We start from the raw sequence: 17,619 nt of genomic DNA, 5'->3' as shown, positions 1-17,619 counted from the left end.
TGAACATATTCAATTTCATTTATATTAACAATATATTAACAATATATAGAAGAGACTTGATACCCTATGAACATATACAGGGGGAGGTAATCCCCCTCAGGAACAGTCATAGGGGAGGGGAATAAGGGGAAAATGGGAGGGAGGGAAGAATGGGAGGATACAAGGGATGGGATAACTATTGAGATGTAACAAGAATAAATTAATAAAGGAGAAAAAAAAGTAAAAAAAGTATATTTTTAAAATAAAAAACACTAAATAGAATGCTTGAGAGAATATAATGTAGAATATTGAAAATACAGTTTTCCAAAATGTTATGATTCTACATTTGATTTATCTAGGCCTATCCATACTGCAGTGTAATTTAGAGTTAAACCCTTTCCAGTTTCATTTGGCACTACTGAACTTTCACAGCCATAAACAAAGAAAATACGTCCAGGAACAAAAGAAGTAGCTAACCATTCCTTATCAACCATTGTCTTATCCAACCAATTTTTATCCAATTATGTAAAAGGTAACCCAAGAGTTTATAGAAATGTATGGGACAATCCTAGTGAGCTTCTCAATTTAGCCATAATTTCATCAATAACCCATTCAAAGTAAATTTGCATCTTACCCACAATGAACATACTTATTAACAAAACAATCAAACAAATGAAAGTATTTTGAGCCTCTGCATTATCTATGACAATTATTTCCTAAATATTTCTCATAGTTTACATTTAAATTTTAAAAAGTCAATAAGCCCACAATTTACTAATTTGGTTATCTTTTTAATAACACAGATCAAGATCTTTAGAGGATCTTATTCTTATTTATCTTTATAAGTTTTCTTTTCTCTATACACAGGTTTATTTGAAATTTCTGTCCATATCATGTCATTAGTCTCTTCTGTGGTCTTTAAAAATTTACTCTTGATTGTGACTAGCAACTTTTTCCTTAATTACTGTTTTACTTGTTGTAATGATAAATACTACGTCAAACGTGTAAAATAAAAGAACATTTTAAAAAAGAAATAAAAGACATTGATTGATTTGGAGGAATTTAAAACCAAACTGCAGCACCCGGATTATTTATTTTCAGTTTAGATTTCAGTGTGTTTTCTTTTTGGTGCTTTTATTTTGATGACTGAGATTCCACAGTCAAGATTAATAGATGTTTACAATGTTATCTGTGTAAACATATGCAATATAATGCTATTGTTTGTGTACAGGCTAAAGTAATATTTAACCAAAATAAAGTTAACATTTAATATAAATAAAGTATATTTAAATGAATATAAATGCTTTCAAAATTTAGTGGTTCAGTTTGTGATTTTGTTCAGCTTTTTATTCTTTGTTGACTTGTGATATAAGTGACAATTAATGCCAAAGCATCAATTTAGCCTTAAGTCTCGTCAATCCTTTAAGTTTTCAACAAAGCACAATTAACAGTTGTTAAACAATTTAAAAGAATATTAAAATATCAAGGAAAACAAAGTGTTGTCTTTCTCAGTTTCTCTGTCTCTTCTTTCTTTCGTGTCCATTTATCTGTTTATTAAAGCTTTCTATGTTCTATCTTCTATGTATTTTTGTGTAACTGCACGGTCATGCTAAAGTTCTTAAAATAAAAAGGTAAGTAAAATATTCAATTGTGCAAATTAATAATTGCTATATGCTTCCTGACTATATTATAACTCTGTTTTTCTTATTTTCTATGTATTCTAAAACCTATCTTGTGTTCAGCTGTCTAGCATTATCTGATACTATTATGATTCTATTTTACTGTGGTCATAAATTTTCCTTAAGTAAATAGAAATATTTTATTTCATAATTAAGGTGATTTGTCAATCATTACTTTTACCTGCCACAGACAATTGGTCATAATATGAATTTGGACAGTAAGAATTATAAAATTGGTACTTTTCAACTAAACTTTAATTATCTGTGAGTTTATTTATATACTCAATTTTCTTGTCATTTTAAAAGGCAGGGCTTCATTATATATCCTTGGCTGATCTCAACTTGCAATTATTCTATCTCAGCCTCCCACATGCCCACATTGCAAATGTGCATCACCATAACCAGGTCTAAGTGAGCTTTGAAAGAATAGGCACTTCCACAGTACCCATTTCTTCTAATAATTTGCATAAAAATTTCAAATTATGAATAACAATAAATGCATATAAGGAAAAACTTTCAGTAAGTAGGAAAAATCTCTTGCTCACAAGAATTTGTGACCAAAAGAAAAAAAAATCATGACCACACTATAATGGTTAACTAGTAAAATTTTAAAGTTAACAATTAAGTTTTTCTAATTTTTATATACAAAAAGAGTAATAACAAGTATATTAAATGGCTGATTTCTCCTGGCCAATAGATGAAATGAGTTTGCTGATTATAGTCATTTTGATTATAAAACCCATTTCTATATAAAATAAATATCCTTTTCATTTAAAAGGATGTCATATATGCTATGCAAAATGCAGACTGATAAAATAAGTGTTTCTAAATTCAAAGTCTGAAAATCGGTTTGGTAAGAGTATATAATTGATTACATGACACTATATTTATACATAAGAGACAGTGAAAAGTTGATTTGGGGTCACAAGTAAATGAAGGCTAAAGAGCTTTAAAATTCTAGGTAAAGTGCACTTAAATTTCTCATACCCAAAAGGCTATCTGGAAAATTATCTCAAATAATATAATCTAAAAAAAAAAAAGACATCGTAAAATGCATGTGAGTTAGACTGATGATATATTCAGTCTATATAAGTCTAGCTTAAATACAATCCAATAAAAATTTGAATATTCAAAATTTAAATGATATTGATAAGATACTATTCCATGTAAACTTTTCTATTTAAAATGTATACTAAATTTTATCAGATGGCGTGGTTTAAATAACATAGATCTACACTAACAAGAGTTTACTAATCATTCAAAATTTCCCTAATATAAATTAAAAAGTGACATAACTATAAAACATGTTTATCTATATTTAAAACATTTCTTTTTAAATAGTCAAGGTGAAATATAATTACTAATATTTGTTATTTAGAAGATAATATTTTGGAAATATTACTGAAATCAAATATTACTAAACACTGGAAGATAATATTTTGTAAGTATTATTGAAAATAAAATAATTTTATCTGATTTTTGTTTTTAATATAGCTACTGGTTCATTTAAAATTACATTTTTGACTTTCATTTTATTTATATTGAGCTACACTACCCACAACACATTAATTGAACTTAGAAAATATATTTAATCATAAGGTGTTAGATTTTAAGATAATACTCAAGTTAATATAGTCATATTTTAAATATATGACATAATGCATTTCTATTTAGCATCTGTTTGTATGTTTTCAACAATAAAAAATTTGCTACTTGTAATGAAGTTTCAATCTTTCCCAATCCTAAACTTATGCTTCTCTTAACCTAAGGTACTCAGAAGTACTTTATAACAATTAATGTCCATGAGTAATTTTGGAAGAACACTGTCAATATTTAATCTCTAACCTGGGTAATTTTCTTTTACCAAATGTAGAGTAGTTTTACGTCAAGAAGTCTCAATCCTGTGCATTGGGGAAAAAAGGTGTTTTAAACTTCTACTCTTTCTGCGAGTTTATATTCATTTCTTGTTATAGTATTGCCTAAAGTCTTTTTATGTCAGTAGTTTTTGGTGATACTCTTTTGTTGTTTTCATTTGGGTTTTGCTTTTTGTGTACGATGATACCATGCTCTTTGTATCACTTACCCCATTGATAATATTTTACAAATTAATATTAGAGCACCAATCAGATCTTTTGAATTTGACTTTAGAAATTGGGTGGATCGGAAGATAAATAGCTCAGGGTAGAATGTTTACTTAACATATGAAATATTCTGTTTCATCACAAAACTGTCATATATATATATATTACTAGACTCCTTGCAACATTCATTCTGTCATGCCATTGTAACATTATAACAATGTTTACTTCCTTTTATAGAAAAAATATTTTGTAGTATCTATTGCATAGCAGGAAGGACTCTAAATAGAATGAAACAAACCCATTTTAATAGACAGATTTTTATCTACTGATTCTGAAGTTACTTCTCTAAATAACTCCTAAGAAAATTACTTCAGAGGGCAACACAAGTACAATGACATATTCCTTGAGACTATTTTCAATAAAACCACAGGCTAATATCATCAACTTTTCTTTGCCTGATTGATAAAATTTGCCAGAGTGGCACCTAATTTTTTCCATACTAACATTAGAATTCAATTATTTTATTTCTCTATTATTCATTGGCAAAATAAAAATAAAAAATCAAGAAGCATTTATACTTCAGAAACATTTCCAAAAGAGGAAAATCGAGTAATGGCCTGTGATTTTGAGGTGAACATTTGAGTTGAGATGTATTTAGCATTACCTTCTGTCACACAAGTACATAAAGTTTGGGAGACAATAAGAGATATTTACTGAATATTTGTTATATTTCATGAAAACACTTAACCACATTTGATCCTATAACAATCTTATGAGATAAATTTTCTCTCAATATTACAAATATAACAGTCTATGCTCTAGAAAACATAAAATCAAATGTTGGCTAAATTTGCTAAGTTAGTATAGAAAGCCCAATTTAATATATGAAATTTAAATCAAGAGCTTATGTTCTTTACTAGAAGATGGAAGGCATTATAAGAATCTTGAGAGAAGATAACAAAGAATACAAAAAGGCCTACAAAGCAGTCCTATATAAGAAAGACTTTATTAAGCCTAGACAGATCCTCAATAAAAGATTAGGAGGGTTTGACTATCATGCTGGAGCTTACACCCTATTGTTGTTATTGTTATTTTCTTTGTTTGGTAGTTTTGGGTACTGTTTTGGTTTTTTGTTTTTTGGGCTTTTGTAGTAGATGCTGTAGTGTTATTTGTGGGCATTTTGACCTTGTCAGTTACACAGAAGATGGAGCTGGTTGGTAAGGAAGGGAATTAGACACCTCTTTGGAGATCTTTGTTATTCCTGGGACTACAAAGAAATTTGACCACAAGCAATTAATTTATATTTGATGTTTATTAGCTCCAAGGACAACAAAAATCTGAGAATGAATTCAAGAACCACATGGTTTGTTTGTTTGTTTGTTTGTTTGTTTGTTTTTTGGGTTTTTTTTTTTTTTTTGGTTTTTTTGTATCCAAGGTGATTTATTTCCCCAAACTAACACTTTGGTCCACTGGTCCCATGAAGAGCTCTTCTCTGTTACGCAGGCAGGGTAGATTCTTGGAAAGATATAAAATAGCCTGAATAATTATCAACTGTCATTTCTAGGGAGCCAGTGGCTTATAAAATAGATTTGTGTTTTGAGAATGTTTGGTTAAGAATAGAAAGGTGGTGTTAACACAATTAGGTAAAATGGTTTGACAGATATTTTGAGAAAAAGCACAGTTCCAGATGTGTTGAATTTAAGAAATTATTTAGCTGTTGGGACATTTAGACTGGATTTCAAATGTGGGGTCATAGCTAAATGTAACAAATTGAGACATGTGGGGCTTAAGAAAACATTTGATTAAATAAATAAAAAAGAAAAATTTGGACAGAGTCACATATCCCAATGATCTGAGCCCTTGAATTATCCTATTTGAGTATGTGGAAGACAATGAGTTAGCAAAGAAGTTGGTGGAGCAAAACAGGTAAATCTGATCACAAATAGAAATTTTCATATTTAACAAATGAATAAAAGTTACATTTATTTTCTGTCCATAAAGTTATACTGAACATGTTCTCACTGAGTATCAGCAAGGTGAATAAAAGTTCCATAGATTAGCATGCCAGCAGATAGATAATGTGTATGTTTGGATATATGCGTGTGAACTACAGCAGTATGATAATAATTGCAAAATTATAATCTCATGTAAGATTAGGGTATTCCAGTTTCTATATTTTCAAAAAATATTTTAATACAAATGACAAACCATCATTAAAATTTGAAGTAATGCTATTATAAAAGTTCATTTCAAAGGGATCTTATAAACCATTCAAAGGCCAGGAAGAAGGACATTGAAGATGTGGCATTATTCATATTCCATGTTACTGTTTTTCATGAAAAGTAATAGTTTATTCAGTCCCCTACTCATAACATATTAATTTTAGCTACTCAATTCTTTGTTGAGTGCAAATCCTAACTTTCTCTCCAGACTTTTCACCTAAAAATGGTAATATAAAAATTATAACTGGGAATGTGGCTAAAAGAATAGATAGAAAACAAATGACATAAAAATAATTACATTAGGCATAACTGCATGGGTATTTTCTTGTTATTTCCATAACATGAGATAGATCTGAAAGAAAACAGGTTTTTGTATGTCATCTATGGGTTTTTTAAATGGTCAAGTAAAAAAATAATTTGCATTGTCATAATATTAACAAATACAATGCAACATAATGTTCAAGAGATTAAAAAAGGTAGACTTTACTAACAGAATTTTAATTATTGTTTTTAAATATTTTTGAGCATTTTCCAGTGTTTCATTTAGGAGCTCAAAGAATAATTAAGAATTTTCATACAGTGATTAGTATCAATTTCAGAATTAAATACTTTGGAAAGTATATAAGATATTTGAGTTTTGTATGTATTTGTGTCACATAAGAAAACATTCTTGGGGCAAGCTAACAGTGTTGTCTTAAGAGAACTTGCCAGGAATTTGTACCATGCTAAAAATAGCATTTGAAATATTTGAAGAGAATGAAATATGGTTGTTTTAAAAGTAAGGTGAAAATTCCACTGTTTACCCAAGGTTACAGTTGTTGATTAATGAGACAATTTTAGAAAGACATACTTAAATTTTATACTATCAGAATGTCTAAAATAAAATTAAATGTAATGTTATAATATTAAAAATTAACACACATGCCAGGTGTGGGAGAGTACACCTTTAATCCCAGCAATCAGGAGGCAGAGGCAGGCAGAGCTCTATAAGCTCTAGGCCAGCCTGGTATATAAGCGAGCCCAGGACAGCCACGGCTACAGAGAAAAACCGTGTTTTGAAAAACCAAAAGAAAAAAATTTGCACAGAGAAATATCTTTTGATATTTTGGAATGATGAATCAAATTATATTGCATGTATGTTCAGCTCTGGAGACAAGTGTTTCTCCATATATGCATCCTCAGGTACTTTCCCAGTTGTATTTCAAAACTTCATAAACCTTAATATGGAAACATAATGCATGTTATTATTTTAGCAACATGGGGTCTGAATAAATGTATTTCATTTGGTTTATGTTTCTAATAAAAAGTAATTTTGATTTAAATTAGCACTATCTTTTTTTTTAGGCCTCCATTCCTTTGAAGGAATTGGAGCAGTTTAACTCAGATATACAAAAATTGCTTGAACCACTGGAGGCTGAAATTCAGCAGGGGGTGAATCTGAAAGAGGAAGACTTCAATAAAGATATGGTAAATTAGTTATGATGAAAGTGTGAATGAACTGGGAGTGAAAATGAGTAAATATTTGGAAAGAAATAATATAACTTATGTCTCCAACTGAATTATCAAAATATTACCATTCACGTAGTGCTATTTTTAATTACTTTATAAAATGGAAAATATTCATTTTGACATGTTATTACAACAACCAAATTACCCTCTTATGAACATATAGGAACACTCAACTTATAATAAATATTTCAATTTTGTTTTGTTTGGTTACATTTTTAAATTCTGTAAGCAAATGTAAAAGGAAATAAGAGCCATTTAGGGAGTAAACTAAATATGAGAGAAAATTCTGGTTTTATATATAGCTGATAACATATTTTGCTGATATTTTTGGTAATAGTAAGGACAATGACATGAAATGTAAATATTGTCTACTAAAATTTCTATCAACGTGGTTTTACTAAATAGTTGAGAAGATACTGATTGACATATGTATCATGGAATATATGTAATATTATACTATCTTATCATATACGTATTTAAATTCCACATTGAATATTCAATGAGAGTAAAAAATATATCCATGAAGCCTGTTCATAAACTGAGAACATCTTCCTCCAAACCCCACCAATTTCAAGATGTCGTTTATATTTCTGGCTTGACTTTTTCTACATCACATCACTGCTCACTGAGTATTGTCATGCTAAGTTCACTTTACTTTTCACATGTGCTTTTTCACTCTTCCACTGCCTTCACCACTGCATCATTCTTTACCTTCACATGTATCAATCACTAGAGATTTTTATATATGTATTACAGTTAAAGACTTCTTAGACAATACTTGAAAACAGCATTAGGGGGCAATATGTAATTTTCAGTTGCTACATATGTAAAGTAATATGACAAATACTTCTACCCAGTATTCTTAGCCCCGACTCATATTAGTTCTTACATCTTGGAGCTGTCTCCATCAGTATTCCTTATGTAAGAAGTTTAGTGATTTTTACAACTCAGCTCATTGAAAGACAGGAAGAAACTTCCAGAAATGCTGAGTCCCAGGTAACTCTACTTAATGTCAAAGAAGATTGTCCATGGAGAAGTCAAAACGTATTTTTTACTTCTCAGTCTCACTAGCAACCATGCCCTAGAATCCTCACGTGGGGGAAATAAATTAAATAAGTTTTCTTTTTATGTTTGGTTTTTTTCTCAACCACTGAAATTGTTTCACAGTTTAAAAAGCCAGATTACAAAATACATATTATTGTGATTATCACAATTCCATTTCCTTTAAATACAATGGATGAGTCTTCAGTTGTATTTTGAATTTTAAACATGTTTTTAAGTGTATGTGTATTGCATTATTCATACTTGTAATTATACTTATGTGTCTTTTGTAGTGTGTGTGTCATTTATCATTAGCTCTTTTGAATATCTGGGCACTATTTCGTAGTATCACTTTGTAGTAGATATATTTCATATTTGGAGATGAATGACACATAATGAGAGATGCCCAATGTTTCCATGTCCAATGACATTGCAATATCACTTTTTACAAAACATATCTTTAGTTAAATAAAATTAAACCATTGTTCTTGTAAAATAAGAAAATGTAAGTTGTAAACCTTTGAAGTGATTATAGTGCATACTCTATATTATTTTATTATATTAAACAGCACAATTATGTGTCATTTTATAAATTAATTATTTTTAATATCTGACAAATGTCCCCATCTTTTTGTTGTTTTTAAGACAGGGTTTCACTGGGTAGGCGTGGCTGTACTGGACTTGCTTTGTAATCAGGCTGGCCTTGAACTCAAAGAGATCTGCCTTTCTCTGCTTCTCTGACTACACCCAAACGATCATTTTATTAATGCTCCATATTCTAAATTTTAGCATTTAGATTTAAATATAAAACATAGTTTATATGTATTTACTGTACATTTTGAAGTTACTTGATGGATTATTTTGCTGTAGATCAATTAACATTGTAAGTGGCAGATTACATTATATTTTATACATTTTTAATTTGTTTAAGAGTAATAAAATAAAATTCAAAAGAATAACTTCTATCATTGAAAGTGTCTTACTCTCTATCTTTGTACATATATCACGCAAAAGGTGTTCTTCAGACTAGATACAAGAAAACATTGTTTTCTATGTAAATACAAAGAAATATTATAAACATGGAATTTTATTGTAGTGTCTCCTAAAATTTTTAATTCAATTTTTGTGTTTAGTCGTATAAAATGTTTTATTATCACTGTTAACAAGGTACAGCTTTTCTAAAACCAAAATAAAGACTGTACTTGTTGTTTTTAATCAGAGTGAAGACAATGAGGGTACTGTAAATGAATTGTTGCAAAGAGGAGACAACTTACAACAAAGAATCACAGATGAGAGAAAGCGAGAGGAAATAAAGATAAAACAGCAGCTGTTACAGTCAAAACATAATGCTCTCAAGGTATTAGAGCTCAAATTATAATATGCTTTGGCCATGGTTTTGCTATATATCTATCTATATATGTGTGTGTGTGTGTGTGTGTGTGTGTGTGTGTGTGTGTGTGTATGATAAAATACTCTGTACATAAATTAAATCTGTTTAAGAATTTTAATTACCAGAAACTTATTGTCCATTTAAATACTTGTGCTTTATTCATGATATTTTTGGTGCTACCTGTTTTGAAAGTTATGTTACATAAACTGTGTGTTTTAGCTCTTTTTCACATTCACATTTATAATATTTATGACTTCATTTTCTAATATGTTTTGTTTCTATAAGTTAATCTTGTATTTGTCCTGATTGTCCGAATAAGCAGTTGATATATCTTCTACTGTTATTGTTTCTTTATATTTGGTCTAGTATTTTGGTAACCTATTTCCTTAGTAAGACCTGGATTTTCTTCATTTTTTAAAAAATAAACTTTACTGTGTTTATAACAAATACTCTGTAAAACTAGGCATCTACAAAAGCCAAATTTCATTTATGTAGGAATCCACAAAAATGCTCACAATTAACTTGAAGAAATATTATCAGCAGTAGTATATGTGGTCAAGTATCCTTGTGACTCATCTGAATTGTGCAGGATAAACTGTTGAACAGAACATACTGTTTAGTTTTATCTAATGCTGTCTAGTTCTTGAGATGGAACTAGATACGCTAAACATTTTGTGAAATAATGTTTTTTCTATATGCTTTGCAATCTTCTCTATTTTCCTTTATGGCACATTATCTAATACTGTTAATTGTAATATTTTCACTTGTGAATCCTTACTTTAAAGCTATGTAGTTAGATTCGCCTAGTAGGTATATAGAGTCTGCTTTCTATATGCAAATAAGTGAGTAAAATCTTTTTCCCTATTGTTAACCAAATAAACATTGTGGAGAATGTAATCACACAATATTGTGCCTGCAAGGAGTCAACAAGGAAAGTCTAATTGGCCAACAGGTGTTCTGAAGGTAACTGCTGATAAGTATAGTAAATAGAAAAGACTTCTTCCTTGAGGGGAACACAAGAGCAAATCAAAAGGTGCACAGAAAATCAGAAAACTGTGTCACAGTTTTCTGTGACAAAATTTTCAGAAGTTTATCGACTAGTCACATGAAGATTTGTGTATTATTAGCAGTATCTAGAGGTCATCTTCCTTTCATCTAACAGATACGCGCATTTTTTGTAAAAATTATCTTATATTACACATCACCTCTTTCTTTTTTAATATATATTATTAATTTATTCATATTACATCTCAATGGTTATCCCATCCCTTGTATCCTCCCATTCCTCCCTCCCTCCCATTTCCCCTTCCTCCCCTCCCCTATGACTGTGCCTGAGGGGGACCTCCTCCCCCTGTATATGCTCATAGGGTATCAAGTCTCTTTCTAAGGAAACCAAAAGACTATCAGATTTATAATCACAAAATCCTTTTTGCAAGTATGTATGTTGTATCATAAATAGTCACAGTTCAATTAAGGCACAGGCCTGGGGACTGGGTGGAGTAGAATTCAATTTGACTATTCCAAGGTATATATTACCTTCACAAGGGGTTTAGAAATGACATATAAAGTACAAACTGAAGGAAATTGTAAATCATTAAGTCCAAATGATTACTAAACATCAACTTTGTTTACCAAATCAGTTTATACCAAATATAATTATTAAATTAACCTACAATTTGTTGCAAATTTATTATAGCATACTTCAAAAGAATTAGAAGTTTTCAAAGCAGTGAATGAAACATTCAACTTTTCATTGCTATTTTAAAATTCATATTATCTTGATATAAAACACAATAATAGAAATTTCTAAAATCATGAATGTTTTTAGTTTGTCTGTATAAGGCCCAATCTGAACATTTTTACATAGTAGAATTTTAAGTATTTTAAATGTCAAGTGCAACTCAATGCTTTTGTAGCTAATTAATTAAGTTCATTGTATTCATATGTGAAATTGTTTGAAATGAGCGGTGCATTAATTTCCAAAGGTTATTAAGACTTACCTAAATGTAGAAACATTTGTAAACAAGTTTGAATATTACAAGAAAAATATTTTCTGTTCTTCATGCTTCATAGCTTCTGTACATAGGTCTTAACCCGTAAATACGTTACTTAACAATGTATGGGTATGCTTATAATTAAATATGATTTTTATATAACAAATCAACAAAGGTATAAATTTAGTTTTCATAAATAACTGCCGCAAGGTGTATATTATACACATATATTGATATTTTAATAATATCTGCACCATGAACAGGATTTGAGGTCTCAAAGAAGAAAAAAAGCCCTAGAAATTTCTCACCAATGGTATCAGTACAAGAGGCAGGCTGATGATCTTCTGAAATGCTTGGATGAAATTGAAAAAAAATTAGCCAGCCTACCTGAACCCAGAGATGAAAGGAAAATAAAGGTAAAGTTGTTTTAGAATGGCAATAGTAGATTTTGCTGCAGATTTTTATCTTTACCATAACCTGTGATGATCATGTATGAAACGATTAATGTCTGGTTTCCTCTATTATCTTGATCTGTGTTTTGATGTATTTCATTGTATTGTGTTTTATTTCAGTAACTGTACTGTACTGAGTGTTTTTGATTAACATAATGCTGAATGAATAAAATGTTCTAATTTTAGACAATGTGAAATGAATTACTAACTGTCATGTGTTTTCTGGTAAAACTGTAATTGACTCTGTGTATTTTTGTTCCAGATGAACTAATGATATATCGGTACATGGACGACTTCTTTCTCATGTTAGCACATTCATTTCATCAGAACATCTTCTCATATCACTGTCAAATCTATAGATTTATTTGAAAATTGTCCAAAGATTATTTTATGTTATTATTTTACACGTTTTAATTTGCTTCATTCTCTGTTGAGTTCCTCAAACGTTTAAAAAGAAAAAAAGTTGTAGTCCTTTACCCTCTAAATTATATTCTATATGGATTATCCCTAATAAATAAATGAATAATCATTGTAATTTGGGTCAATTCTCAAATCACAAGATCAATTCAAAAGAACCAAAATGTTAACTAACATTTAATAATTTAATTAGATCCTCTTAAGCTGAGCATTCAAATGATACTTAAAATTATATTTGGCTTATTAAGGGAGGATGAAAGTGACACCTTCCATTATTTATAAATTATGAAAAATAAAATAACGGAACAACAGCCTATGAAAATTCTGAAAGAATTATTTGCTGCTTGTAGGTCGGTTGACTTGGTTAGCTAACTGCCCTGGGCCCTGTATTGATTTTGCTCAATAGGAAATTGATCGTGAATTGCAGAAGAAGAAAGAGGAGCTGAACGCAGTGCGCAGGCAAGCTGAGGGCTTGTCTGAGAATGGGGCCGCAATGGCAGTGGAGCCAACTCAGATCCAGCTCAGCAAGCGCTGGCGGGAAATTGAAAGCAATTTTGCTCAGTTTCGAAGACTCAACTTTGCACAAATTGTGAGTTGTTACTGGCAAACCCACATATGTGTTTGCAACTACTACTCTTTTAACAGAAGCCTACTAATAACCCCAAAAAGCTTGGCTCAATAACAAACTTCTAGTGTGCATTCTAAAAGTGAGTAGTTCCCCTCACTCTGGGCTTCTGTAACTCAAAAGCTTAATTTTCATGATTAATGACAAGAACAAGGGATAAGAAAAATCCCCTTATTCAAAATGAAAAATATACATCTTAATTTATTTTGCTGCATCATTTTTCATAACATTAGCAATGTGAATTTCTCAACTTCTCATACATTTATTTCCTTCAATGTCTAATCCAGAAATATCGATTACATTCCTGAGATCATCCCATGCTAATTTTACTTTTTTACCGTATATATGGTGAATAACAAATGTTTTGTGAAATATGTTATCTCGACCTACATAAGGTCTTATCTTATTAACTTAAAGAAAACTCCTAGTTTTACTCTTGATTTAGGTCCTTATTAGTTCGCAGTACTCATTAGACAAACTGGATGGTTCATGATATATTGATATTTGATGGAAGAAACCAGCAGAAAATGAGAGTTCTTTTAAACATCAAGATGGAAACTGTCTGATGCTCTCTATGAAAACTCATTTCAAAATCAAATAATCACCCATGATTATTTGTAATAGACTAGAAACAACAGAGACTTTTTGACAAACACATATTTGTTCCTACCTCAAGTTCTTAGACGGTGAAGAAGAATGACCACCACCTGTAATTTTCAGAAATTACTCATCACAAACCCAGGATATAAATGTCTGAAACAAAATGTTAGGCTGGAGGACATGAAACAGCTATTCAACCATTTTGCATGTGTAACCATCAACTGTATGGGGCTCAATTCCAAAATGATATCTCTTCTGTGCTATTATTAATTGCACTTAACACAGTGTATATGTAAGACATGTAAGATAATTAAAAGAATTTTTTTTGAATGGGGAAATACATGGCATTTTATTGTGACTTCTTTTTATATATTTAAGAAAGTTTATAAATATACATTTTATGAAATGTAATAATTTAAAATTTAAATAAGCTAACTCTCAAAAACAATTAAAATAATTTAATAAATACTAAGCAAACCTGATGGTACATGTATATGATCATAGCAGTTATGAGGTACAGGTAACAGAAACAGGAATTCAAAGTCAGCCAATCTCTCAAAAGATAAAAACTAAAAATGGAAAAGAGAAATACTGGAACTATTTTATTTTAAGTACTATTTTCAGGTGATTTATTATTAGAGTTATGATTTTTATATTTAATATAATATTTCATGAATCACTGAGGGTTACAATAGCAGGCAAAATAAAAGTTCTCGTAGGATAACATGTGTATGAGTAGAAATGTGTATGTTCATGTGGGGGGGGGAAGAAAATACAGGTGTGGTTAAATGTGCATGTGTGGTGGAGGTGGAACTCTAAGTGAGAAGACTTCAGTTGTTGTTCTTGAGGTTCCAACCACCAATTATTGGTGGCAGGAGACTGTACTCCTAAATTATTGAAAGTCAATAAGTTAGACTAGGCTCATTGGGGACCTAAGAATCCATTTGCTTGCCTCCCTAGTACTTAGAGTTCCTTCTAAGAGAAAAAGGTTTTGTTACTAGTGTTCTTTACCCTTACTTTAAAATCCCATGATTTCTACTGTGTATCGCCAATTATGCAATCTTATTCTCTCTTCTCTAGTCACATAAGTGTGTTTCTTCTATATTGAAGCACAGTGAATTCATTTCTATCCCAGAATCTAAGATGTTTGTGTTCTGGTGAACTCCTTTAAGTCTATAATTCTACATAGATGCTACTTAGTCACCATTTCATTTAGGAACAATGAATAGTCACTTTGACAAATAATCAGAAACTGTTATATAGATAGTTTCAACTTTAAAAATACTTTATAAGTCTAAATTCAGATATGAAGATTCCTATTAAGGAGCATTTTATTACCATGCTGTGGAAATGACTATGCTATGGAAAGAAAGGCACTGGAATTTAGCACTGTGGTTATAAAATGTGAATATGAGATTGGTCACAAAAATATATCACAAAGGAATGTTTTTATTATATGATAGTAATAAGATATCTGAAAAGATCAACAGTGTGTATTTCCAATGCATATGTTCCTGAAAAGTTGGCAGAAATTAATGTTTAACAATATTCACTTTAATTGAAAAAATATGTGAAACTTTTCCTTAAGTAACTTTTGAAATGAAAATACTCTTATGCTGAGAACATTTTTCTACTAAATTATTAATTTTAAAATGAATAATAATTTTATTTGTTTCTTGAGCATCCATTTTGATTATTTTTACATCTCAGTATTATTTTTATTGCCTATAAAATTATCCAAAATTATACCTAAAATACAGAGGACATCAAATGAGTTCAATGATTTCTTAATGTAAAAGGTGTAAAGATATATATTCAAACATTTGGAAGAGACTTAGAACTAAGCAATGTATCATTATTCTAGAATGTCTTATAGGTGATATAAGAGTGTCTTAACTTTTAAGAGAGAAATAGATTTTATAGACACTCACATTTGGATATGTGCAATATAAAGTAGGAATGCTTTTTGAGATCACTAATAGGATTCATGTTTGATGGCAACAAGTATTGTTTCTTATAAAAAAAACACTGTGGGAAAAGCATCAAGATGCCTATAGCATCTGTTGCTTGTGATTCTTGTAAAGTTAAACAGAAATAGACAAGAAAATTCATGGCAAAGCCTATTTCCAACTCCTTATGTTAAATAATGCCTGACACTAGATTTCATACTTATTCACAAAGCACAGTTTTTATATTCCATCTTCTATTTCATAATGAAAAATGATTGCTTTTGAAATTAAAATGGGGGAATCACTTTCTTTTTATAATTACTACATTGATTTTTGTCTTCACTTTGAAATAAAAACAAAGGTTTTCAGCTAGCAATGCATATCTTTGGAAAATAAAATATTATTTGGAACATACTATTCTTCAGTAAATGGAGTTGTGAATATAAAAGACTAATAATAGTTGCCAAGGCAATAACTGACCCTGGAGGTAGTTGCTTATAGAATTTTCATCCTCTTAAGCATCAGTAGTACAATTAACATATCACAAAATTTAAGAAAGAAATTATATATGTTAGTATTCTATCAATCTACTTTTACTAAATTTTATGGTAATTGCTGATGCCATTTCTGTAATAAATTTTGTGTTTTCCTGTAGCTTAATACTCCAGTGGATGCTTAAGAAAGAAATGTATGTGAAGCTAGAATGAATTTCTAAGAATACAGCATAATGTCTGGTTTTCATGAAGAATGGGAAATTTGTATGGGTTCAGATGCAACCCATTTTTCAAAGTGAGGCATGAAGAAAATACTATATCATTTGTGACACCAAATCTAATGGTTATGAAAACATTTTGCTGTAGTTAAAAACAAGAATTCTACATGATTGTTGTATAAGATTCATTATGGAGATGGAAACCTCTGCCTCAGTTTAGAATTTCAGGAAATGCCTTCAGAATATAAAGAATAGAGAAATACAGTTCACATTGGAATAAAAGCAATTTCTGAGATGAAATTTAAGATTTCCTAAATTGTTAAGAGTTTCTAGTACTCCAGTTGAGAAACTGATCAAACCTCAAACACACAAAATAATAAATATACCTTTTCAGTCCATTATGATACAATAAATGAATCCTAAAACATACAACATTTTAAGTGATTTTGTAAAAATATACATATTAAGAAAATAATATGAAAAATTATAGCTGATTTTGGAGCCTTGTTGTACACTAGAAGTTAGTGAAATGATAGCATAGATAAAATATCTATGAATATTACATTCACATTAAGGAAACCCTTTGAAATATATCTTGAAAAGGCTGTGTAGATAGCTCAGTATAATGTGTTTGTTGAAAGACTTGAAGAACTGAGTTTGATCCCCAGAACCAAGAGAAAAATACAGATATTTTGCCATTAATTTATGATTCTAATAAAGGCAGTTGGACCTCTCAAGCTCCCTGATCAGTCTGAATAACCTAGTTAATGAGACCAAGGCCCAGGAGAAAGAATATCTTTAAAGACTAGATTGATGGCATCTGAGGAAAAACATCAGAGTTTAGTTTCTGGCCTCCACAAGAACATGTGTGCATATATCTGCACACATATCTGCATCTGCACAAACATATACTCACATACAGTCACACAAAGGAATAACACTGAAATAAACTTATCAGACCACAAGTGA

At 30.1% G+C, this 17,619-nt stretch overlaps 1 protein-coding gene across 10 annotated transcripts in view; it reads left to right on the top strand.

Annotated features, from left to right (window-relative positions):
• The window catches only part of DMD (dystrophin), a gene marked incomplete at its 3' end in the record, with an annotated part of 2,106,393 nt that overhangs the window by 901,920 nt on the left and 1,186,854 nt on the right, over nt 1-17,619 (top strand). For 9 of the 10 annotated variants that reach the window (XM_084788839.1, XM_084788837.1, XM_084788840.1 and 6 more), the window contains 4 exons: nt 7,306-7,428; nt 9,731-9,868; nt 12,159-12,311; nt 13,171-13,353. In XM_084788839.1, coding sequence (XP_084644965.1) covers nt 7,306-7,428; nt 9,731-9,868; nt 12,159-12,311; nt 13,171-13,353 — 597 coding nt within the window. The remainder of the gene's footprint in view (nt 1-7,305; nt 7,429-9,730; nt 9,869-12,158; nt 12,312-13,170; nt 13,354-17,619) is intronic. The other variant, XM_084788843.1, reaches the window with a different exon arrangement.

Source organism: Acomys minous (assembly GCF_964271855.1).
Source record: "Acomys minous genome assembly, chromosome: 7".
NCBI lineage: Eukaryota > Metazoa > Chordata > Mammalia > Rodentia > Muridae > Acomys > Acomys minous.
Note: the sequence above shows the minus strand (reverse complement) of the source record. Positions and strands in the feature narration are given on the sequence as shown.